Here is a 22,364-nt window from a genome sequence, read left to right as displayed (position 1 = left end):
AGAAAGAAGAAAAAAGAAAGAAGAAAAAAGAAAGAAGAAAAAAGAAAGAGAAAAAAGAGAAAAAGAAGAGAGAAAGAGAAAAGAAAAAAGAGAGAAAAGGAAAAAGGCATATACATAATAAGAAACTATTAAAGAAAGTCAAATCATTAAGTTATCTAATCCTCATAATACATTTGCCCTAGTTACCCATTCCCTTATACTCTGATCTTCTCGAACTCTTGTTCCACCATCTGCATCCAAGTCTTTGGGGTATCATATAAGACATAAAGAGAGTCCAGAATCCTTAGGGGAAAAAATCATGGGCCATACACCATGGTAACCCAATGCGCCAGAAGAATAATATCCAAAGATAACAATTATCATCAAAAAGACAAGCTTTGGGGGTATTCCGATCCGAAAACCAAAACAAGAGTAAACCGTCTAAAAGCGTGCAGAAGTACTGAATGCACCTTGTCGCCCCCTTGAGGATTCCCTGCGCAGAGCCCAGCCCTTGAGAGCCAGCAAAAGCACAACCCAAGCCATTAAAAGGCCGACGAAACCCATCGTAACTGTGTAAAAGAACATGGCATCCAGGTCGTAGTGAATCATACCATCGATAGTGTCACCCGACTATGATTTGGTTAGTCAGAGATTAGTATATACACGCAGGTCGAAAAATCAAGAAGAACTCACGCTTGCGCAGAAGATGATACCGCCAGCAATCAGACCGAATGCAGCGAGCAGCTCTGTAGGTGGTCGGGACGGCATGACCGAGCGGGGTGGGCGGAGATACATCAAGACATAGGTGAAACCGCGGGCGAACGACGCACCCGTAAGCATGTTGCCCCATTGCTTGTGAACCATGCTGGAGATCATGGTCTGCTGTGTGTGCGAGCTCATCATGATTCCAAGGAGCAGGATGACCAATGCGGGAATGGGGTTGATAGAGAACTCATACTGCTCGGGCACTCGCAATGCTTCGCGCTCCTCGTCGCTATATGCTCCGTCGGCATGCAAAAGGGCCGCCTCAGAGACGGTCGTGTTGAGCAGCTCGCGGATATTGGTCGACTCAATGAGCATAGCCAGCAATCCACCGCCGATGAACAGGACCGTGATGGAAACATGCTCCAAATCCTGCGGGCTGAACTCGGTGTTGCCCACACTTGCGTTGCCCAAGTGTTCCAGGAAAATGTTTGTTGACCCATAGAAAAAGATGAGGAAACCCTCGACAAACTCGGCCGATGGTCGCCACTTTTGCGAGCTCTGCTTGGGTCTCACGTTCCAAGCCTGTTGATTTGGTCAGTAGAGATTAACTAGAATGGGTGCTCCCAAAAGGTCGTAAATTGCCTACCCAGCCAAGATCTCCAAAGCTGCCGGACCACCTGCCCAGAGTGAGCAATCCCAGCCAGAAGAAGACGCTGCCCTTGATCCAGTGGGCTAGGCCAGTGAAAATGGCATGTCCTTCCTATAAGATGGCCGGTCAGTATACCTATTACGCACTATACACGCGGCTTTGCAAGAAACGTACAAAAAATCTAGCCCATGTGACAATACCGGTAGTAAGTGCGATATAGCCAAGAATAAGTATGGTTCTGTCAACGGCGCTGTAAGCCACGTGCAGAATCTTCCAACTCCTGGTAGAGATCTTCCCGGCAGCCCTGGCAAGAAGCGAACTGCTCTGGTATTTGGACAGGTTCAATTCGGCGGGCTTCAGTGCAAGATAATCGTCGTCTTCGTCGTCGTTGCCATGAATATAGTCCATGCGGTGGTCATCCATGGAGCTCGGAGACTGGTGCCCGGGCGAGTTTGAGAGAGAATCACTTCTCAGGGACTCGGTATTGGGCTCAGTCCCTTGGCCGCTATCGTATGACTGCCTGTACTTATGCATGTGAATAGCATCACTAATGCGCTGATGCTCGGCCATGTTCTCGGTTGAGACTGGAATGAAGGCTTGGCGTTCCTCCGTACCAGGGCCCTGGCGCTGCTGTGATTCCGAGCCAGCCTGCCGCATAGCGCCAGCCACGCGGCCCACCAGACCAATGAGTACCTGGGCAGAGACGACCCAGGTCGCGATCCAACCGATCTTGTGGTGAGCGTTATTTGGATACAAATCTGGCGTCTGAGCATTGTAGCTAATGCCAAACACCAGCGCCAGCGCATTTGTTGCGAGAAAGACGAATTGGACTGGCAGCGTGTACCGCGATCGTGCCAGCGAGAACATGACACCTGGAAGAAGAAGACGGCTAGGTTAGTCATCTCGTGCTCTCAGTACGGTGCTTGTCGACTTTGCCTCACCTATGGGTAAAAACACAACCCAGCTGATGGCCATGAGCGCAACGTGCGCGTATATCAGGCCGCGGTGCTCTGGGTGAGTAAAATACGTTGGCGCATAAGATTCAGGATCCGGCTTGGGATCTTGAGCGCTCATGTCCATCTCTCCGGCCATGTCCATATCCATGCCAGCGCCTGCATTCTCGTCTCCATGGGCGAGGACCGCTGGCAGTGCTCCCAGAACCATGGCTGCCGCGAAGAGCAGTAGCCATGATGATCTCGCCGCCGACCTCATGACTGCCTGATCAATGAAGCGGCAAACGTGGCCCACAAACACCCTTCACAAGTCGATTTGTGCTGTGTTTGAAATCAAGAGCAGAATGTCATGTAAGAGTTTTGTACCACGGCAACAGGAGTTTTTTTTCTCTCTTGTACCCGCCGTGCTGCAAAAATGCTGCTGCGATTTACAACAAGGGGATAGCAGCAGTGAAATTGCGTGTATTATGGTGATGCTCAGTAGTGGATGCGACGGGTTTGCACAGGCATTTATTGAGTACCTAGGCGCCTGGGCAGCCGACGGCTAGAAATTGTCACGAGAGGTAGTTTATAATCCCAAGCGGAAGGGACGGAAGAGGCGAGGCGGCGGATAGCTGCAGCAGTTGTAGCAGCTACAACAACGATGACAACAACGACAACAACAATGCCGATGTTGGTGATGATGACGAGGGAAGAAAAGATTAAGAAATACAAGCTTAATATTGTAATAAAGGGTGGAAAGTGGCTACAGTACGATTTATGTATTTATCTCGGCAGCAACTATTATGGAACCACCTGGATTACGTCTTGGGCAAGCGCCAGTCAGGCCAGGGCAGTCAATCATCAGTGATGAGGTCGAAATAATGTCCGTGTTCTTTCCTCGTCTGCTGGGCATATGTAAGCAACAAGGCCGGTCGGTCTGCTCGGCGCTGTGGGGAGGTTTTTTTTTTTTTCTCTTGGTGGCTAGGATGGATATGCTTTGAAACCCCGTCAGACCCCGGGTGCGACGAGGGATTCCATAGCTCGCGATTCGCCATGTAGCCCAACTCGGTCGAGGCATCAATGATCATGAGCCAGAGACGGTAGTGGCCTGAGTCACATGGGGGAATGACATGCAGATCCGAAGCTTCCGGAGAGCAGCACATTTTTCTTCTTTTTTTCTTACTGGTGCTATCTTGCAGCAGCAAGGGAGGGAAGGGCAGTCAGTAAAGTAGTAGTAGTCAAAGTAGCATGTAGTACGTGAAGGAATCCAACGGAAGAAGCACCCAAGACCAACAAATGGTGGTAATAACAAATAAACGGCGGTAAGCATGTCAAAAATAATTCAGGGTGGGGTGCCATGATGGATGGAGCTATGTATGTACATCCTTCTTCATCAGACATGCATCAGACACTGCTACTGCATTACAGTACCGACATATACACATACAGTATTCCCGTCGTCGGCTGCAACCAATTCTCTAGGTTAGTGAATCTACCTATACTCGTACCAGGTGGTCATGCTGCCTGCCCATGCCAACATGCATGTGTGTGGTTCGTCGGTACGTAGGCGCATGTACGAAATATGCTGTATGTAGTATACTGTAAAAGTGGCACTGTAGAAGGGATCGTCAGGATTTTTTTTTTCTCTTTGGAGACGGCGTCATTAGGCCCACTTGACCCTTTCCGTCTCTTTGTCGCAAGCGTGAAAGCCCAGAAGAAAGCCTTGCAACTCAACCGTGCCAATGCAATTCGGCCCCCCCTTCCAGCTACTATGACCCAATGGTGGCTCTACTATAAGTCTTGGCGCCTGGGTAGGTTTCATGAGAGAATGGAAAAGGTAACGAAAAGAATAATAAAACTGTGCTTCTCTCCTCTCCTCCCCACTCCACTACTTGGGCTGCCCTGCTGGGGGCTACGGGCAACGGGTTACGAGAATGACGAGCCATAACCCCGAAACGCGAAAGACCGTGCTTGCATTTGGGGAGAAGGAAAAGGTGCTTCCTTCTTTTTTGCCTTGCAGCCTAAAACAACGACCTAGACGGGATGACGGCTGACATGGTTGGTCTGCGATTTGGTGAGACTTGTTTTTATAGACTAGAAGAGCGTGGATAAGACTGTACATTCCGAGTGGTACAGATGATGCCCCAAGGGATCTATCATCTTACCATCCAAGTCGACGACAAGACAAATGCATCAGCTACTACGTACGTACGACTGCTTACAAATGTATAAGACACAGACCGTACACCATAACCTACCACATTCCTAGATTACCTACGTCCCTAGAATGTACCCTTTGCGTTTCCCTCTCGCTCACTTTCAGGTGACGTGGTTTAGTTGTTTTGCAGGTTGTCCCCGTCGGTCGTAAGCTAGGTACTGTCCGGATTTGAAAAGGTGAAGAGGGGAGGGAGAAAAAAAAAAGAAGATGAGTAAAACAAAAGTCCAGTTGTGTTTGTCTTGTCATATCCGCATTCTGTAGGTAGCACGGTAGTAATTGCAAAATGTCAGCCTTGGCTTACCTTGGACTGCTTGGCTCGGTAACCGGCAACAGCTGATAGTGTGAACAATTTGGAGAATGCCATCGTCCATTGTACTTACCTCATGCGCAAAGAACAGGGATTCTGATGGGTTGCATCCATCGTCTTGTCTTTAAAGCGTTTAGTATGTATGCAATGCAGGACTCGGGCGGTAGTACCTCTTTTGGAAAAAAAAAAAAAAANAAAAAAAGTTACCTAGCCTTCTGAATCAGCCAACAGACAGACCTTAAATGCCGGCCGATCAAATATGCCTGCCTACCTATACTGCGGCCCAGTATAAAGAACACGGTAGAGCAGTAGTAACAGTATTAGTTCTATAGCAGTAAAAGTGCGTACAGCAATAACATGTATTGATAGCTAATGATTGAATGAGCTTGCTTGGGTATTGGATGGATACCTATGGACCTGCGTCATGGAGAATACTAGCAGTTATTACGATAATGGGCAAAGACCATGCTCGCAAATCGTTGGGGAATGATCACGATTTGGGATCATTATGCCTATTAATAAGAAAAAGAAGAAGAAGAAGAAGAATTTGGTTTTTTCTTCTCTTAGTCCTTCTCTGGGCCCCGATCTCTTCCATTAGTTGCGAGCTCAGACAGGTCCAAACCCGCAGAGGGTCCAAGCTGGCAGGCTTCCTGGACGTTGCATTTCTACATACATAGTACGTACCAGTACTAGGTATGTCTGTGAATGTGGTCTCATCTCGAACGATGAGCAGCCCTTGCCGCATCATGCTTGGTTCAGATCATAGATCCGCACACGAATGAGTGCTCGGCTCAGAATTGTCTGTACAATCACTGCCTGTTTCATAGTACGCATCTATGTACCAACTAGGTAGATATAGACTCCTGTGACATAAAAGTCGCCTACAAGTGGAATCGTGGGCCATCATTTGGCGATCATCGCTCAATCGTACACTGCCCGGGCGAAGCATGCAGACAGGCAGAGCCCTGCCGTGGTAAATGCACATCTGATTCCATCGACATCTGCAGATCGCGGGATCGCACGAGGGATCGCCAGTGTCAATTATGTTACATAAGTGGTCGGCTGCCGAGCTGTCCGTGGCTGCTCAAGGATCACGGAAGGAAGGCATGCAAAATGCCGGCGAGGCAACCGGCTTTGCCGGTGACTCGTCGGACTCCGATTGAAGTCCAGCCAGCGCCCTCATTCAAGCTGATTGATTGGTCGAATCAAGCAGGTGGTCAATCCTGACATGATCTGCCTAAACTACAATGATTTGTGGCGAGCCTTGTGTTGAATGTGACGAGACTCTTCACAAGCTATACGCCGCGGGGTTATAGCGCGAATCCCCCCCCCTCGCCCAAAAAAAAAAACCTTGTTTTGAAATCCCCTTTAAGTCCGTCCTTTCTACCTTTCTACTCCCGCCAAAGGTGCTACCCTATTCTTCCTACAAGTCCAGCAACCCGCTATCTTTTCTGCTTGTGTCTTATCACGGAGTGGTGCTTGCATCAATACTCTACAATTCCCAGGTTCCTGTCATTGATCGTCGATCAGAGTTTGGGGAGGACTTGATGAGATCCGAAGGTTAACAAATCTCACGTCAGGGCGCCATGCCAAATTATGTCAGGCCAATGTGGTCTAGAGCAAGACCTAGATACGCCCTACGTAAATAGCTATACCCGTCTGATCCAGCTGAACGCACCCAAACAGCTGCCAGCTGCAAATACAATCAACATCTTGACCATTGTCCCAAAATAACCCATCTATGTGCATACAAGACTCAGACATGTGTGTATAATGTGCAATCTGGACGTAACATCGCGTACGGTTTGCCTTGGGTGCATTACGATCTATGACCATCGGGCTGCTTGGGAATCCCACTCAAGGTAAAGAAAAGTAACCGAGCAAAATCTATCAAGTACAAGGTCTCTATTTAGCAAGCAATTCGGATTCCCTATTTTGATTCAAATAATTATAATACTCTTATTTAAGAATTTAGATTGATTTTAGGGGGAAAATTCTTTTAAAAATTTATATAGTAATATATTCTGAAAAGATATCCCATTAAAGCACAAGCGAATGCCATATTTCAAGAATATCTTATTATAGACTAGATTTATCCTTAAGTCGCCACCTGTCGCCATTATCAAGCGAAACCTTGCCTTCTTTTTGCAGCTTTTGGAGGATCTGCACAACGCCGCCGACGGCCGGGCCGTGGAGATTCTCTGGATACGCGGCGTAAATAACCTTAACCAGCTCAATGGGACTCCATGCATCGCTTTGTGCTGCTGCGACTGACGGTGAAGTATCACCAGTCTCCTTGAGCGCATCAAGGGTGAGCAATACTTGCTTCTCGCGCTCATATCTATGAGATATATACTCGGAGATCTTGGCCGTGACGTCCGGGAGGACCGGGCCATGTCCGGGATAGCCTCTCCCCGAAACCAGCTTGCCCATTTGTTCAAGACTTTGTAGATAGGCGGCGAGATCCTCAAAGACAGCGGTGCCCTGGCCCAATACATTATCACCGGTGAAGAGAGCGTTCTCCTCTTTCAGCACAAAGACCATGTGATCAATGGCATGGCCTGGCGTATAGACTGCTTTGAGCGCCGCGCCCTGAACCTCAAACACCTGGCCGTCCTTGATATCCAGCCAGCCCGTGTGGGGATCGCGCTTGTACACAGTCGTCTTGGGTGAGATCCTCAAAAGGTCGGGCACGCCATCTATGTGGTCGTGGTGCCAGTGCGTGAGCAGGGCGCTCTCAATGGATGCATTCTCCTCGGCAAGGATGCGCTTCAAGGTGGCGATCCACGATGGCTTGCCCTCCCCCGTGTCAATGAGTAGTCGCCTTGGTCCCGTTCCGAGGAGGTACGTATTTGTACCCTGCAAGCTGAATTTGCCCGGATTTCCGCCTAGTATTCGGAGAACTGCAGGGCTGAGTCTTTCGACCTCAGGTAGTGACACAAGTTGTGCCGCCATCCTTCTGATGCTGGTGGGTATCGTGGGGGTCAACCTCATCTATAGTTAGATATAGAGAGGCCGGGCCGTCGCCGATGCCTGTTTCAAAAACGGCTTCGATGAGCGCGCAACACAGAGGCGCGATACCGGGCTCTATTGTCGAGTTGCTCGCTTGCCGAGCCGAGTTCTGACTGGGTCCCAGTGACGATGGTTCGACCTCACCTCGCTATCTTTCGAAACCCCAGACTGACAGGTACAAGGAAGAACGCGAAGGTCCTCGAAGTGGCGAATTCTTGTCTCTATCAGACGTGAGAGGACGACGCGTCAATAATCTGAAACGGTTTCTATGATGGGCAACGGAAAGGAACAACCGCCATGCTCAAGTGAGAAGTGGGTAGAACCTGGAATGGTGAAGAATGATAAGGCGGAGGGGAGCGCTGGAGATGCCGAGGTTCTCATCGATCACGACATTAGGTATGCACATTGTAAGCTTGAGTTGGTTAGGGCAATATGGTAAGTACCTACTCTGTCATGTACATTAGGTGCAGTAGGCTTCGGTATTGGATGTAGGTACGAAGTACTGTAGGTTGGATAATTAATGTAGGTAGTCTGAAAGCGCTCTGCTGACTTTTCCATAAGCATACCTATGAAGGTTCTGCTTTCGCCAAATCAGACTACAGATAGATACACACGCTTTGCAATGATGCCAGATGGAATTGGAATAAAGAAAAAATTGTCGTCGACCCCTGAACGAGGGCATGGAAAGTTTTCCATCGACGACTCGAGTAATAAAATAGATATTCCAGACTATCTACCTTGATGTATACATTATGCGAAAGTTCTTAGAGAGTACCTACCCACCTACAATTATTACATACATTAGGCACAACTGGAAATGACCGTGCCTAAGCCCGTAATAAATGTACATTGCTTCCCAAGGTCACAGGCCTTTTCCCCCCGGAAGCTTGGAGCCACAGCAGCGGAGCGGTGGGATTCTGCGCTTTACGCTACATTATAACCTTGGTAATCATGCTGGGATAAACCCCTGAAACCCAGCCACTAGCGCTCCAGATAAGATCTCTCATCAGGTGCTGATAAGCAATTTCCAGCACCTTGTCTTTCGCCTTACAGCAGCTACGACTGTAAACGAGCAGCTTCATGTAATGAACTGGACGTCCTCTCACCTTGAGGAAACTAAAGAGCCACAACATACATGAAGCGAAAGCAGCAAACATCTCTCCACGAGCCTTGTTGGAAGCAGCGCAAAAACGTACGTATCTTCTCTGGTTTCCTTTCATGCCCTTCTGCGCTGCTGTTCAAGGTTACGTTTGGGTTATGGTGGGATGGACGCTAACAATCCGTAGCACTTCGGTCGCATTGCATCGCTACATGTTATTGGCAACTCCACGATACCCTCATAATCGTCCAACCAGGCCATAACATCTGTCACCCCGGCCTTTGGATTCACGAGACGAGCTATTCTTTTTCTATACGAGCACAAGCAGTGCGCCAGTCTTCGCCAGACCTGCTTCATTTCCAGCTTCATAAGTAGACCACCTGCGTGTTGAACCTGTCTCGATTGGCCTTTCCTCTACGTTACTATCTGCTGCCCCAGTCGCATCCAAGCATTCTGCGTACGGAAACCTCGCCGGCTCCACACATTCACGACATACCCGTGATAACGATCTGGCACCAGTATACTCATCCAAGAGGGCAGTGAGCTTGAGTTCGAGCATAAAAGCAGCCATTCATTGTCGTAACGGGTCATTCGAGAATCAGCACAACATGAGCGCGCGGCCAAACGAGGCGGCTTCTCCGTCCGTCAAGATCAAGTCCCCAGAGGCTGGCACACCTCTATTTGGTTGTGGTATGTGTGGCATCCTTAACCTGTATCTGGCTACATCTTGTTGTTTGCTGAGACTATGTGAATGAATGTATGCTAACCCATTGCTTTAGAGCATGTTCAGATTCTTCTCTCCAACAGCCCCGATGTCATGGCAAGCTCTATCCAGTATTACAAGATGCTGCTCCGCGTGATATACGACAGTACTGCTGTCGTTCCACAGACCTCAAAAATTCCCGAGGGCATCATTACTACCTCGCTGACGTCCAATTATCTTTGCTTGCAATGCTCCGCCATCGTGCCAGAAGAGGAGCGCACGAAGCATGCTTCCAAAAAGGGCCACCGCTTCTACGTCGACTCGCGGACTGGTTCCTTCTACTGCCATCTATGCGAAGATTTCGTATGGGACCCGACGTTGGAAGAGCTGAGAGTCAAGAAGCTCGGCACGGGCACATTTAGCGGTAGGTCATCAGAAAAGCACCAATCTCCTTTGTCAACGGGCTTGGGCACGCACAGCCCTCCCCTGGCTGGCGTTCCTATATGCATACGAACACACATGCATACTTATATACAAACATATACCACCACAAGGTCTTTTGATCTGTCCCTTTGCCAGCGCTTGACTGACATTTTTCCCCAGGCCGTAAGCGAAAACATGAGGAACTGTTCTCCGATCCAGTCAAAGATGACCCTCGATATATCCCCAATAATACCACATTGGCTTCATGTAAAGCCGATGGCTTACGTGGTATATACAATGCTGGTGCGACTTGTTATCAGAACGTTGTGCTGCAGAGCTTTTTGCACAATCCGATTTTGCGGAATTTCTACCTTAGCGATGGGCATCACGAGGGAGACTGTGAAGTCTCTCATTGTCTGAGTTGCTCCATGGACGCTATGTTCCAAGAGTTCTACGCAATGGAGAACACTAACGGTTATACCGCCGCCAACATCCTTTCAGGCTTCTGGATCAGTGAGAAGAAGGCCTTTGAGAATCTGGTGACCACAAAGGAGCAGGATGCCCATGAGTTCTTCCAGTTTCTTGCTGAGGAGCTCCACGAACGCAACGGCGACGGCAAGAGACCAGAGACGGGCAGCGAACACAGCTGCAACTGCATCATCCATCAGACCTTTTACGGAAAACTCCAGAGGCAGACCACATGCCAGTCGTGTGGCGGCGTTACGGACGCAGTGGAATCGTTCTTGGATCTCAGCCTGGGACTTGACAACCTGGCCCAGAAGCGTAGCAAGAAGAACAAGAATGCCCCTGTCAGCCTCACCCTGCAGGAGTGTCTCGATGAAGAGTACATCAAGTCAGACAAGTGCGATTACCGCTGTCGGAACTGTGACTCTATGCAGCAGGCCCGGCGCGACAATAGCATCAAGCTACTGCCCAACACGCTATCTATACAGCTCAAGGTATGCCGTCTGATCTCTGTCGTTTGAGAGACTGGCAAACAAGCAAGAAACTGACTGTGTGGTTGCAGCGATTTGAGTACAAGCAAGGCATTCGAGAGACAAAGGCGTCAAAGATTGAAACACCAGTACAATTTCCGTTGACATTAAACATGACTCCCTACACGTCTCGTGGCAGGTCAGCAGCCGGACAAGAGAGCCAGGAGCTCGCTCGCTCGTGCACATACGATCTCCTATGTGTCGTGGTTCATGTGGGAGAAATCGACACGGGGCATTATGTGTCATATTGTCGGGTGGGCGACCAGGTAAGCATCTCCTTCCCGCCAGCCCAGTCCCTTCAGAGGCTAACGTACTGGAAGTGGTTTGCATTCAATGACCACCGCGTGGAATTGGCCACCAAGTCAGAGGTCCTAAATGCCAAGGCATATCTCTTGTTTTACATTATTCGCTCCTTATCATAAACGTGGACAGATAAAGAAGAAGTCGAGGTCTGTATGAAGAAGCAGTCATTCGCCTATGCAAGCGTACTGCTTGTCAACGGAATGGTCAAGAGCACAGAGTATTGAGGAGGGAGAGGAGAGGAGGGAAAAGGTGGGAAAGAAGAGAAGAAAAGAAAACTTATGATACCTTGACAGCATTCGCTTTACGGAAACGCAGAAAACGCATAGCCACGGCCTGATTTAGAGGAGCATCGGGGCCAAATTCTGTAAATTATGTGCTCCAGGCGGCGTTGGGACAAATTCGATTTTTCTCTCTTAATTAAACAACGCCGATAGTCGTTTGTATCACACATGAAGACGTTGCAGGCATGTTTAATTTGGCGCATTAGTTCAAAAAAAGAAAAGCAGAGGGGGAAATAAGAGATAGATAGAGAGAGTGTGTGTGTGTGCGTTGCAGGTGCCTAGGTTGTTCAACAAGACAAACTAGGCGATGGTAGTAGGAACAATCAAGATCCCCAGGCGTTGACGGAAAACTTGCGTTTCCTGTCTTCCCTTGAGCAGGCAGTAAGTAGTGTGGTGCGTCGATGGTGGCATATCAGATGAAGGCCGTTTATGAAAGCTGCGATGTTCGATCCAATACCACAACATGTTTATTCCGAATCGTGTACATTGTTTCTTCTGCCCAAAGTTTTTATTATTTCTAGTTTCTCCCCTTCACTTGGCAGCTAGAGCTCACTCCCTGAATTAAAACCTCAGTAATTCTAGTCGCCCTGGGAAATGCCGAAAATAGTGAAATACAAGCATAATAGAGTAGGAATCAACTAGCGTTGCCTTTCCATCGTGGCAGTTTCTCGAGTCGTTGTAGGAAGCAGCGACATTGCTTGGCCACGCATGTATGTGAGCATATCCCATGATTCGTGCGTGTGTCTACCTTGGCTAGATGATGTAGAGGTTTGTTCTGGGTAGTGGAGCAGATTGTCTTCTTTTTTTTTTTTTTTTTTTTCCTGGTCCTGGGAGGGTAGCAGGCTGGGAGGATTGGATGCCTCATTCCTCCTTGTCACTAGCAGTGGCATCGCTGCTGCTGGTTGGTGTGGTGGTGGTGGTGGCGCTCACATCCTTGGCAATATCCTCATCCTCCAGCTGGGCCGCCTTGCCAGCGTCCGCTACGCGGCGTTGGTCAGCTGAAGGGAATAAAGCTGTGCCCTGCTGCAGGGCCTGGATCAATAGCTGTAGCGCATCGCCCTTGAAGTCGTCGGCGCTGCGAACCTTGTCCAGATCCTCAGCAAATTCCTTCGTGGCTTGCTGAAGGTAAAAGGACGTGAATTCGGCCGAAGCCGCGTTACTGCTGCCGGTGTTGGACATTGTCTTTTCTTTATTTCTTGTACTATTCACTCTTGTTTTCCCTTCTTTCTGAGTATGCGCGGAGAAGGGTGGCGGCGCCTTTGCCTTGTTCAGCTCTGTTTTTTTTTTCCCCTTCTTCCAAGTTTAGGTTATTGGGAGGGGGAAAAGAAAAAAAAAAAAGAAGACTGTGCTACCCACGGAACTTCAGTCTTCTTATTTGAGAATTTTTGCGAACACGAGCGAAAAAAGTCCAGTGGTCAAATAGCGTGAACCTCGGATGGAAAAAAGTACGATGCTCGGCGGTGGCGGTGGACGGCAATAATAAATGTGTATGTACTCTGTAGGCCTGGATGGAATATTGTGCAGGCTGTCTGTCTGTCTGTCTCTGTCCCCTTGTTGTCGAATGGAATTGGGGTTGTATGTCTGTTTGGCTTTGAAGCAGTTTGAATTTATTTCTCTGGAATTATTCATGCCCTTGTGTACTATTTTGACGCTGGGCTCCATATGCATGCATGCACCAATGCATAATGTACTATGTATGCTACTAATGCAGGCCAGGCGCTTCCAGCACTCAGGTAATGGAGACATGTCAGGTCGCTCAACTACATACATTGGGCGATGACGCAGTAGGAGACATCGCCAGCTGACCCAACTAGATCATAATGGCACTGCATAGGCAGTCTAGAATACCTACAGATACTTATGAAACAGGCTTGAGGACCGGCTAGATTCAGTACTTTCAATGTATGTTAGTTATTCCATGTGGCCCCCAAACATTACCTGCCAGTTTGGTGACTCTAGTCAGACTGGTCATCAATTTTTGCAACGCCAACATTGAACCTATATACGTCTCAACCGATGGGACATGTTCATGTGTGCTGGATTCTTGACAATTATTGGAACACCACCCACACAAAGGGTGAATCCTTTATTGCAAGGGACTCGCTATATTTGTCTGTCCTACCAATGACAATACACTTGTTATATACACTACATTATTATTAGTGCACACCAAATAAGTCTTGATTCATGCCGTCCCAGTGTTTACCTTTTGGTTCCTGCTGGCTCCCCCCCCCCCTTCCCCGACGGGGCGAATAAACCAAAATATGAAGAAACGTTTGTTGGTCGATCGGCCGTCTTACAATGCTAATGGGATCAATGCTTGGTTAGAGGTAGATCACGAAATTGATTTCACACTGTCGGCATGTTTCAGCGCCACAAACGTCTTCAATGTTCCCGAAGCAAGAAAAGAAGAATCAGGAGTCGCCTATACCGTCACACAGCACGGCTCAGGCCAATGGTAGCTCATCAGTGCCACCAAATCGGGACACGTCTTATCTGGCCCTCAATCCTCGTGTAAGTCAATAAAATGTTGGGGCCAGAAAACAGCCAACCACGGAGGGGGAAAAAGTGCAGACCTGCGGTCCCTTGCAGCAAAACTATCGAGCCACGCGACCATCAAATTCGAGGACATCGCCCGTGGCTTACAAGGGTTCAAGGCCGATCCGACGATGCAGCCGCCCCAGACCAGACAAGATATCGAGGCACCACACCATCTTCAGACTTACTTGCCCTACCCGAAGCACCGTAGGTGCACTTCCATTCTATGCATGCCGGGAGCTCTGCCACGTGCCTTGTGCGACAAACATCAACTGCTAGAGCTGTGTGCTTCCAAGCCATCCAAGACAATAATAGCACAGCTCTGAGCAATCATGCCTCTAATCAGCCTGGACTGGGGCAACGCAACGTATCTTACATTACAATGGCACATTATAAAGTCCCCTCGTTGTCCCATTCCGTCATTCGGTGATCATCAACTATCTGTTAGCTACTATACTTATTCTTTCAAGGGGAAAAATAATAATAATGAAACTATTCATTGTGCTCATCGCTTTATCGACAGTGGGTATTTACCGCTTGGTTATCCGAACCTGGATCAGGATAATCCTGTCCGTATGGAAATGCCAGATTTTCAAAGCATATGCTAACGGTACAAACAGTCAAATGGTTACATTGTTCATCATGGGACTCGATTTTGCTTCTCGCCGCCGTTGAGACGAAGCCAACGGATCTGATCGGATTGCAAACAAGCATTCTGAACAGCTCCGATCCCTGTTGGACGTCAATTTGAGAACGAATAATCAGACGTGCTACGAGAGCCTACAGTAGCAGCAATTTACTCAAAGACTCGCATCAGATATGCCCTGCCGTACCTGAGAGTCAGAATCAAGCTCTCTCGTCCAAGCGGAACGCACCCCTTTCAGCAGCCTACGGCAGCTTCACCCCCACGACAGCCAAAACCAAAGAACAGATGATCCCTCAAGTTTCAACATAATCCATACAACACTGACATACAATGTCGAGATCCTACGCGTGATCAAAGATCAAATGAACATGCGCGATGCAGAGATGTCAGAATGGGCCGAGGGCGGCTATGGGAACGACTACGGACCTGGATCTATCGCCAAGGGCTCCTTTCCAAAGGTGCACTCCGAATTGTTGGTGGACAGCAGGACGATGCAGGCCATAACTCTTCGTTCAACTCAGTGCCGGAGTCATCAGCCACTGGGAGGTCAAGGGTTTCAGCGGCTCTTGGGCAGCTCATTGATATTATAAGTTTAACCCTGGTTAGGACACGGATGGGTCCAATCTGGACCCAGCCAATGATATATTGGTTGATTAATGCAAGCATGGTCCGCTATGCTTCAAGATAGTTTGTTTGTCGTGAAGTTACCATCTTTACTCGGCTAGAGTTCTCGAGACCATCGTTGGCACACCATAATAAAGCTACCAGTCAGTAGCTGGAACAATAACATATTATGTATCGAAAGATTCTTCTCCAAGAGGAGGGGGGGTATAGTTATTATTACGTGACTGGGCTGGGATGAGGGGGCTCTTATCTCTGGCCGGGAGTTTCTGTATTATAGATTAGGTTACTTTATTGTGTTTAGCAACGTGGACAACCATTGGTGTGAATCAAACGAGCCCAACACAAAAATGATGTCACTGAGTTGCGCGAGTCGCCATTCCTTCACTCTGATTGTAAAGCTCTATGTGCCGATCTTTCAGCGCCTATGATACAGTACTTCAACTCTAGAAATCTTTCCACCCACTGGCGATCATAGGTCCCCAATACCAAGGCAGTTTCAATGAGCTAAATGAATACCAGTTTATAGGAGCAGAAAAGTCGAGTAGCCATGTCAGCTCGGACTGCGAGAATGTATTACGATCCGCAGAAGACATGAGCGCAATGGACAACTGGGCGCATGAAGGAAATGTCCATAGAAATGTTATGGGCATCGGCTGGCCATGCTCGAGGTTTCCATAAGCCGCATTTGATATGCAGTTGGGCACAGTGGTAAACATAAGTTCGAGACGCGGTAACCAAATTAATGTATTTATATTCATAATTGAAGGCTACTTCTGCCCTCTTATAATCTCGTGACGGCCGCCAAGAACCTGTCGACCAATTGGATTCATTGCCCAAGATGTCCCCAAATATGCTGCGAAGCAAGTTCCAATGGACGAACCCTTGTGATATGTTTTCTATATTAATGCAGCTGGTAACATAACAATGCTACGTCTTGTTCCCTCTCCTAAAGTCACGGTAATAGGAACCTGCCGCCACGAAGCTAAGACAATGATTGTTGATTGTTGTTGTTGATTAGGGATAACCACCGAGCTACCTTTGGAGCAAAACTCGCAATCCTTCCTGCTAAATTAATTGCATTACAAACGTCTCGCGGTTTGGCTCCCACCAGGGCTACGTTTTAAGGGGAGAAATTAAAGCAATAATAGTCCGGGCCCGTGAGAATTGAACGCGTGACCCCCAGTCAGTCAATCCATGACTTCCTCTTTGCACTACCACTGCGCCAAAATGTAAAAAGCCAGTGGGGCTTGGCTACACCACAGCTCTCTACCATTCAGATGACAGGACACAGATCCAAGAGCATGAGACAAGGTGAGTGAATAGAGGAAGGAAAAAAAAAAAGGCAAAGGCAAAAAAGCAATACTGAATTGCTTCAAAAGCGTTCCAAAGATTGATTAACGGAGCAAAGTTTGGCATTAAATCGAAGAGTCAGGTAAAAGGCATGATTCTTGTTGAAATATAACGTCCAAGCTCCTAAAAATTAGGTCTGTTATCTTTGTTCATAACGCTTCAATTAAAAATGGGTCGCCCTCAGTTAGCACCAAACCTCGACCGTGACGCCTACGTGCTGACCCTTCACTACGAAGTACATGCACTGAGAACACAGGATTGATTTCGCGATGTACTGCTATGAAAAAGTACATATGTAGTGTTTTTCCTGCGCCTTTGGACTAAGGGAAAAATTCAGGAGTGCGGGTTTGCTTGGTATCTAAGAAGCCGGTTTGCATTTAAACTACATTACACAACACACCCGACGTCTCGATGTAGTTGATTGATCTAGTATGTAGTGCCTAAATAATGGACTAGAAAGGTAACTTGGGTAGGTACTGCAACAGTGCCAAGCAATGCGTCATCGGGCGCGCGGCGGTCGCAGTTGAGCAGAGTCGAGTGCTGCCTCACCCAAACATGGAGGGGCACAAGTCCTGGCACGGCTTTGGATGCCTGCCTACCTTATTACCTGCCTAGTGAAATAGGTTCGATCTCTTGGGGGAAAAAAATTAACAATCATCCGTGACAAGTAAAGTAATCACAAGACTCTTGATTGTACAACATTGAAAGCACCTTGTTTGCTCCCGTCATCCGACCATTCATTCTCCTTCCGAACTCTGCCAAAGAGCTTTTGCGACACCGCGCACGATGCCCTCTTACAAGAGCACTCCTCTGTATGGCGGGGCCCTCGTCTGCGACCTGCCGGCCAACTTTGCCGATGTCAGGTATGACCAAAGAAACCCCCTCCCACCATGAGCACGCCTTTATTCCGTAGTTCTGCACATGGACAACCGACTGTGCGCAACCATACTGACTTGAGGGCCATGACGACAGCCAGATCCGAGAGGTCCCCGACCACCAGGAGGTTTGGATCGACAAGGACGGCTTCACGAGCATCGTCTTTGACATCAACGAGCGCATAGGCGAAAAAGGCAGCTCACCCGAGATTGATGGTCGCGCCCTTACCACCCACTTGGAGGAGGTTGTTGGAGACGACATTGATCGCGTCAAGGTCTGGAACACGACTCCGACGCTATTCTCGCGACTCGAGTACGTTGATGCCTGAACCATATATCCTTTTCATCACCCATCCATCTATACATCTATCCCCGAGTTCATCCATTTATCCTATCGATCCCTCACGCGCGACATTCTGCAGTTTACAGGAGAGGTTGCGACTCCTCCATATAGCAGCATTGATTCCATTCAAAGATGCCCATTCGTTTGCTACATACTAAGCCCCCGTGACAGCGAAGATATCCCAGCATACACCCTCATCGCAACCATGGCACCGAGATCGAGCCCCGAGACTGAGAGAAGATCGTCACCCGACTTTACTGCTCTGATCATGACCTTGGTACGCCTTGAGCGCGAGATGACTGACATTCTAATCACCATCAACGTGCCACACATTAAAGGAGAATATGACGAGGAGGATGTTGACCTGGAGCTGGGGAAGCAGGGTAAATTGATTGGCGACGCCGTCGATTATGCCGCCAAGATATGGGAGACCTTCAAGGTTAAGGACTGGGGTCTCTTTGCTGAAATATAGAAAGAGATGGAAGTATTTGCGTCGTTATACAGCTACGCGCTGCCAGTTTGCGCACAGGAGAGGCCTGGAGCGCTATAGAAGGGAAGGATGCACTACGTGTACCGAAATTGCGTGTTCACGACTTGGACGACAACATGACCACCGTCAGCTGCGATGGCTAGTTTGCATGATTACGACCAGCTCATTTCTTTTGTTACGCCGGGCAATTTTGTATTTTTCGAACGTCTAATCACTCGAGGGTGCACAACAAGCAGATGGCCAACAAATCTGGCATGCCCACATTGGGTCAGAGCCAATAATGATTATGATGACAAGAATGAGTCTAACCATGCACCATAACCCTGCCAAACGCCCTGTGCCGTCTGTTAAATGCTTCTCAAGTAATTATACACATTGAAACGAAGGCAACACGTAGCTAGAAACAGGCTACAGAGTCTCAATCTGAAGTGAGGTCTGTAACCAAGAGACCCTCGAGCTCCTGCTCCAAGGCTTGGAGCTCTTTGTCACTCGGGCCGACTATGGTTTGTTCTTGCTGTGCCTTCCATCGTGCTGATACGATTGCCATCATCTCCTTGAAGGGCAGCGCCTTGCCTCCGGCCTTGAGATCCTTCATCTCCCTGCTCACAAACTCCTGATAGGCAGTTCGCCCCTTGCCATTGGCCCTCGGAACCGGCTTAACCTGTTCCAAGATTCCGCGGCATCGTCCACATCGTTGCTTCTCGGGGTTGACGCTCTTCGAATGCCGCTTCACCTCACAGCCGCAGTCGGCGCAACGCCATATGAACTTGAAGTCGATTTCGTAGTTGTGCTTGGTGGTGACAACGATGCCTCGGGCGTGAAATGTATCCATGCACTTTTGGCCCCACGCCTTGAATTCGGCACCGTGGGCGAATTTGGGCTTGCCGTTGAGCATGAAAACAGCGAGATGGCAAAATTCATGTGCCACCGTGTTCATTAGGTCGTCCTCGTTGTTGAGGACTTTGGCCGCCAACTCGATCCAGCCCTCGTGCTGGCGCTCCTTGGTCGACTTAACCTCGCCATCAGGCTGCTGGGTCTTGGTGGTCACTTCTTTGCACTTCCAGTGGGCCCTGCCGGCTGTGGTCTGCAGGGAATTGGACCACTTGGTCTGAAGCCCGCCGGTGGCGGCGGTGAGTTGTGACAGCTGCCCAGAGGTAACACACTCATCGAGCTCGTGGAGAAAATCATGCGCCATCTTCTCCCTAACCTGTTCGAACACCTTCTTGGCTGTTTTCTTCTCGGGGCTTGTGCCGTATTTCTGCTTCAATGTACCCTTCCTATCGGTACCTGCAGTAAGGTTGAGCTTTTGGGGACTGCGCTTGGGAGGTGAGTGCCGATCTATCCATTCGTTCTGGATTCCAACGTCCCAAAACTCCTTATGTTCAGCTTTCCATGGCGAAGGGGGGATCTTCGGTGCCTTTGTTGGCGATGCCTGTAGCGTCTTTCTAGGGGTTACCGGCTCTAGTTGTGTTCCGGGCTTTGTTTCTGTTGAATCATCCAGCTCATTGGTGTAGAGCCGGAGCTTTTGAAAGTGGTTCTCGATATCTTCGGCTGTGGCATACGTCGGTCTCGAATTTCTTTTAGGCGGTGTCCTTGGCCTGGCTGGTTTCTGATCGTCATCGGTGTCCTCTAGGTCTTTCTCCCGTGCAGCCTTGGTCGGCGGCATAACCCTCTTAGGGCGGTCTTGCGGAGGTGGCAGTCGAACAGTAGTCGCCAGTACCCGCGTGCTGGGGCTGCTCGGTCGGCTTGCCTCAGATGAGACATCGGATCCTCCAGGCGACTGGTATTCGGAGTCGGAGTCAGAATTAGACTCTAGACCTTCTGACAAGGCTGTTACAAATTCAGACTCCTCATCGTCGCTGGACTGCTCACCACCCTCGGAGATGATGGCGGAGATCTCGAGCGTCTCCTCCACGGACCTGCCTTCGTCGTCCAGCTGGGTAACAAATAAAACAGCCTCCGTCTTGATCAAGCTATCAGCGCTCTCTCTTTGTGGCTTTCGTGTCCTCGTTGGCTGCCTTCGCCGCACCAACACATCATCATCTGACTCTTCGGATGATTTGTCGGAATCTACATGCTCTGCTCTACAAGTTCCCAGTGTCTTTGGTCTGGTTTCTCGACTGGAGACTCGAGACGTCCTGGTCTTGGGCTCTGTGAGGTCCTCACTCCATTTTCGAAAGAGCGGATTGTCGAGTGTTTCGGAATCGCCAAGTTTCCGACGACGTAGTGGCGTTCCATTTGTCAAAGAGGCCGACAACGAAGGCTTGACAAGCCTTCTGATGGTGGGTTTGCTGTTTTCTGCCGGCATCGCCTCCTTTCTAGCTGCGGCTGGCCCTTGATGTGCTGCTGGCAGCTTTGGCTGTCGGACGCGCTTAGCGACCGCTTGTAGGTCTGGGAATTCATCGTCACTGCTCATCAATTCTCCCCACGCCATAGCTTCTGCCTGTACCAAGAGGTAAATTCTGTGGTCCTGACAATACTGTTTGTTCCTTTCCCCCCTCCTTCGTAATAGTCGAGTATGGAAAAATTGGTTCGTCGTTGCTCATTGAGTCTGTGGCAGCAGAGGCGAGGTTAAGGTTGAAATTGGTAGTGCCGCTGGTTGGGGGGGCAACGACGCTATTCTGGACTGGACCCCTCCTTCCGCGGGACGGACTACATTACCTTAAGCCAACCAACTTTCTATCGTTTTACGAAAGCCTTCGTTTCCTGCTGATCAACCACCACTTCTACTTCGCGAATTAGCTTGTAAGAATACTTTTCTCCAAGGGCAAACTGATAATGGCCATTCTAAAAATGCAACTGCAAGCTTCTGACATGAATCAATTGTTTAGAATTGAGGCTCGAAGCGGGTCAGTAGGAGTAGACCTCCGCCGAGACGTATAATCATACGCAATACGTGCCGATGGATTATCTGCTTTACACGGGCATGTTTATATAGTACTTTTGGGTGGAAAGGAAAATCTCATGGAGTTCATACTATTCTCAAATTCTTCGCCTACTCGATGGTCGTGGCCAGTATTTCATCGTTCTGATGATTCTTGATTGGTGAGTCAAGAGCCACTAATTGTGGAAATGTATGTCTCAGACAGTTGGCAGAGCACCGTCGAGAGCACCACACTCTCGAGGTTAGAGAAGACCCAGAACAGTCGTGTGATACACGTCCCCTCGAGAATATGTGTAGTACTTGCCTGGGTACGATATATTCTGTGCTACGAAGGAGGTTGATGTGTTTGTATTCTCTTGAGATTCGCAGAGGACGTTGATGATTACATAGGCACTCTTCTAAAAGCCAACCTCATTTCTGTCGACATATTCCAGCATATTTGAAACCTGTTTTTTTTACTCTGAGACCTAGCCATGATCTCTGATCATCAAGTGCAGCCATTTGATGCTTCTCTGGAGGACACGATAGTGTAATCAGGACTTACATGTATGGAAAACCATGACTGGCTCGCCGTGTCGAATGGAAGCTAGAATCAATATCTTGTAGCACCGGTGAGGATAGTCAGCCGCTCTGGGGGTGGGGTTTCTGAATGCTAACCATGCAGCATGGTGTCCAACTGGCAAAACCCCAGCAATTTTCGCGTGAGCTCCCATAATCAAGGAAGCAGGGGCCATAGCATCTACATATCCATCAGCGCACAGGAGTCGAACGAGCTCGTCGATAACCATGACGTTGAGAACCAAGTCTTGAATGGAATGCTCATGACAAGACTGAACCGAATTTGGGCTTCACGGATACCATAAGTGATTTGCTTTGGAGCAGTTTGAGGACGACGTCGAAGACGACAACGACGACGACGACGACATTGAATTGGTTCTATGTCTACGCAACCGTCCGGATCGTGCCGCTTTGGAGGCTTATTAGCGGATGTAGACTTCGATGCCT

The 22,364-nt window shown here is 48.8% G+C and overlaps 6 protein-coding genes across 6 annotated transcripts; 2 read left to right on the top strand and 4 right to left on the bottom strand.

The window, feature by feature from the left end:
• Positions 1-420: 420 nt before the first annotated feature.
• On the bottom strand, positions 421-2,545 carry PFICI_05911 (uncharacterized protein; the record flags this gene model as incomplete). The annotated part of the gene is made up of 5 exons (XM_007834492.1): positions 421-609; positions 673-1,266; positions 1,331-1,444; positions 1,508-2,205; positions 2,275-2,545. 5 exons carry the CDS (start codon positions 2,543-2,545, stop codon positions 421-423), a joined length of 1,866 nt encoding a protein of 621 aa, XP_007832683.1.
• Positions 2,546-6,872: 4,327 nt separating this feature from the next.
• On the bottom strand, positions 6,873-7,748 carry PFICI_05910 (uncharacterized protein; the record flags this gene model as incomplete). The annotated part of the gene is made up of 1 exon (XM_007834491.1): positions 6,873-7,748. One exon carries the CDS (start codon positions 7,746-7,748, stop codon positions 6,873-6,875), a length of 876 nt encoding a protein of 291 aa, XP_007832682.1.
• A 1,764-nt stretch (positions 7,749-9,512) lies between these two features.
• PFICI_05909 (uncharacterized protein) lies at positions 9,513-11,447 on the top strand (the record flags this gene model as incomplete). Its single annotated transcript, XM_007834490.1, has 5 exons — positions 9,513-9,594; positions 9,684-10,031; positions 10,211-10,989; positions 11,058-11,291; positions 11,346-11,447. The coding sequence occupies 5 exons, from the start codon at positions 9,513-9,515 to the stop codon at positions 11,445-11,447; spliced, it is 1,545 nt and encodes a 514-aa protein (XP_007832681.1).
• Positions 11,448-12,470: 1,023 nt separating this feature from the next.
• PFICI_05908 (uncharacterized protein) lies at positions 12,471-12,788 on the bottom strand (the record flags this gene model as incomplete). The annotated part of the gene is made up of 1 exon (XM_007834489.1): positions 12,471-12,788. One exon carries the CDS (start codon positions 12,786-12,788, stop codon positions 12,471-12,473), a length of 318 nt encoding a protein of 105 aa, XP_007832680.1.
• A 4,765-nt stretch (positions 12,789-17,553) lies between these two features.
• On the top strand, positions 17,554-18,457 carry PFICI_05907 (uncharacterized protein; the record flags this gene model as incomplete). Its single annotated transcript, XM_007834488.1, has 3 exons — positions 17,554-17,630; positions 17,740-17,955; positions 18,157-18,457. The coding sequence occupies 3 exons, from the start codon at positions 17,554-17,556 to the stop codon at positions 18,455-18,457; spliced, it is 594 nt and encodes a 197-aa protein (XP_007832679.1).
• Positions 18,458-18,893: 436 nt separating this feature from the next.
• Positions 18,894-20,909, bottom strand: PFICI_05906 (uncharacterized protein; the record flags this gene model as incomplete). Its single annotated transcript, XM_007834487.1, has 1 exon — positions 18,894-20,909. One exon carries the CDS (start codon positions 20,907-20,909, stop codon positions 18,894-18,896), a length of 2,016 nt encoding a protein of 671 aa, XP_007832678.1.
• Positions 20,910-22,364: the final 1,455 nt, after the last annotated feature.

The sequence above is a fragment of the Pestalotiopsis fici genome, assembly GCF_000516985.1.
Source record: "Pestalotiopsis fici W106-1 unplaced genomic scaffold PFICI_Scf_3, whole genome shotgun sequence".
Classification (NCBI taxonomy): Eukaryota; Fungi; Ascomycota; class Sordariomycetes; order Amphisphaeriales; family Sporocadaceae; genus Pestalotiopsis; species Pestalotiopsis fici.
This window is presented reverse-complemented; position numbering and strand designations above follow the sequence as displayed.